At 45.9% G+C, this 3009-nt stretch overlaps 1 protein-coding gene across 1 annotated transcript in view; it reads right to left on the minus strand.

Moving 5' to 3' along the window:
- Window positions 1-3009, minus strand: part of MDGA2 (MAM domain containing glycosylphosphatidylinositol anchor 2) — a 306141-nt gene that overhangs the window by 16450 nt on the left and 286682 nt on the right. The window contains exon 13 of the mRNA XM_017825436.1: window positions 286-441. Within this exon, the coding sequence (XP_017680925.1) occupies window positions 286-441 (156 nt within the window). The remainder of the gene's footprint in view (window positions 1-285; window positions 442-3009) is intronic.

The raw sequence follows: 3009 nt of genomic DNA on the forward strand, positions 1-3009 counted from the left end.
ATTAATGGGCAGGAGGAAGAGCCCTCCCAACCCAAACCATTCTTTGATTCTATAATAAAATACTTTTAAACCCAGATAAACTTATCACCAACTTTGAGCAAGACACAGAACAACCTATAAAACAACACAACCCAAGGATGCTCAGGTAACAGCTGCCCAGAGAGGACTGGAACGAGATGGGCTTGAGGTCCCTCCCAACCCAAACCATTCCATGATCAGGAAATGACTGAACTGGCCATCCTGCTCCCGGTGCCAGCCCAGCAGGAGCACCAGGATCTCACCCACCTTCCTTGGAGCCCGTCCTGTCTGCGTTGGGCCCCGTGTTTGGGGTGTACTTGGTGTCCCTCGTGGCAGTGCTTTGTTTAGTCCAGTCAAAGTTATCCGTGTCGTCTTGGGTGAAAAGGCAAATATTCCCGTCCTCGAAGCCACAGTGGAACTCTCCTGCCAACACAGTAAAGAGCAGAAATTCAGTGGCCAAACCTGTTCCTCCAACCCTTGTTTTTCAAAGTGTTAATTATAATGTTAATTATAATGTTAATTATAATGTTAATTATACACGTTGGGATGATGTTCAATAACAGCAAATAGGAGTATTTGTGAATATTAATATATATATTTTTATTTTCCGCCGGTTTCTAGTGTTTAATGTCATTTTCTTTCGCAGCAACCTCAACAAAACGTAAATCAAACAAAATATCCTCAATCTGTGCTGGTGCTGCTTGAAATCATATTTAAATCTTATTGCACAGCTCGTCCTCTCTCATATTCAGGTTTATACATTTAGGGTAAACATGTACACATTTACATATTTATACGATTTTATATGCAAATTTATATATTTATTCAGTTTTAGACACAAATGTACATATTTATACGTTTTAGAGGTGTCGTTTCTTCTTACCCGGATTGCATTCCTAAAAAGTTGGGAAGAACAGGCACCACGTCCATAAAACATGAACCACAGGGAAAAAAAGTGGGAAGTAGATTACTTTTGTTTAGGGATAAAAAGATCAAAATCTAAATATTATCTCCAAGTGGCATCTCCTAAATTATCCTTAATTTCAGTAGGGTTGGGAAAGGAATTGGGGTGAAAATGAGAGCAAAGGAGCTTTAGGGTTGATGTGAAGAACATCCCTAAAAATCAGGACATGGATGGATTGCTCAGGAAGAGCGCTGGGATCCCATCACTGGATTACATTAATCAAGTAGAGGAATACCTGGAAAAAAGGTTTAGGTCTTATCTGCACCCATATGGGCAGGACAGGGGACTGTATCCTGTCCTGAAGGCACCTCCTGGACTTCCATCAGGAATTCTGGGGTGGATTCGAGGTCAGGGGGTAAAAGTGTAAGTCTAAAGAATTAAAAATTGCCAAGAACCTCAAAAAAGGATCACTGGGATCCTTCTCCTGCACAGAACAGAGGATCCAGGGCAGTGGGTTATGATGGGATGAGAAATTTGTCCTGATGGACATTTAGGAACCAAAATAAATCAAAATTTGGAAGTTCAGCTCTCATTGCAGAGCAAAATAAAACCTGCAAAAGCTTCATTTCACGTGCACAGACAATTCCTGCCGAGTTTACTCTTCCAGCAAAGTCAATTGATTTATCTGGGAAAACAAGGAAATCTCCCTTCTCCTGGGAGAATGCAGCTGCCTGCACACCCGGCCCGGTTGAAAGGGGGGCAATTTATATTCATTGCTCTGAGGAACTCAAACACCCAGCACCAGGGGATTATTCATCTCTGTTTCACTGAGAAGGTGGATAAATGTTTGCAGGTTTGGGGAACTATAAATCCAAACTATAAACCCACTTAAGCCACTGGAGCTTCCCTGGTAATCAGTGAGGACAGAGGGACCTGGGGCTTAGCTTGGGCTTGTAGTGCTAAGCAAGAACCTTGGGCTGAGGCTTAGTTACACTCAGGTGATAGTGCAGGCTCAAGAGCAGGCTGGAAAAAATCCATTCCAAACCACAAGGTGCTTAAGGAATGATTTCCAAGTCTTATTCTGCTCCCGCCCGGCCAAAGAAAGCACAAGGCCAATGGGAACCTGAGGGGATTTAGGAAGAGGGTTATCAGCAGGTCAGGGAGGGGATCCTGCCCCTCTGCTCAGCCCTGGGAGGCACATCTGGAATGCTTTGTCCAGCTCTGGGCTCCTCTGGATGAGGAAATCATGGAGATCCTGGAAGATGATTCTCTCATGGAGATGATGAAGGGCCTGGAGCATCTCTGAGGGAGCTGGGGCTGTTCAGCCTCCAGAGGGGACTTCCCCAAGGGCTGGCAGGGCCTGCAGGGAGGGTGTTGGATTCCAAAAATTTGGGTATGAGAAAAAGGAAAACTGCTAAGTTTAAACAAAGCCTTGGGCTGAGAGAGACTGGGGAAAAAATCCTCCATCCAGAGTCCAGCCAAGGATCCATTGATGTCACGGGTTTGGAATGTCCTGCCCAAGCCTGGAGAAACCACGCCCTGATCTCATCAGACCTCTGCATAAAACCCATTGTGTTCTCCCCTTTTTGCATGTGTATCCTCTGTATCCCTTGCCCAATACTTAATCCCCCTTGGAAAATCCCCCAAGTCGGGTTTTTCCCATGAGGTAATTCCTGGGACCCCAAATGGGTTAACCTGGGTTTTCCCTTGATGTCACCCCTGTGAAAACCCCTGTTTAGAATAACCCCAGCCTCCTTATGAATATGTAACCCCCTGTTAAATATGTAAACCCTGAACCTTTAAAAACGAACTTGTGAGTCCAAATAAACTATTCCAGTTTTCTGCCTCCCCTGGGATCGCGTTGGCATTATTGACTCACTCCAGGAGGGGGCAGAGGATGCCCAGGCTCTGCTCGGGGGGGGCCCAGCAATGGCACAGCAGGAACGGGCAGGAACTGATGCCCAGCAAGTGCCACCTGCACAGGAGGAAGAACTTCTTGGCTGGGCAGTGACCCAGCCCTGAGCAGATTGGCCAGAGAGGGGGGGAGTCTCCTCCCTGGGGATATTCCAGAGCCCTCTGGACACAAT

Source organism: Lepidothrix coronata, unplaced genomic scaffold (assembly GCF_001604755.1).
Source record: "Lepidothrix coronata isolate B3197 unplaced genomic scaffold, Lepidothrix_coronata-1.0 Scaffold119, whole genome shotgun sequence".
Lineage (NCBI taxonomy): Eukaryota > Metazoa > Chordata > Aves > Passeriformes > Pipridae > Lepidothrix > Lepidothrix coronata.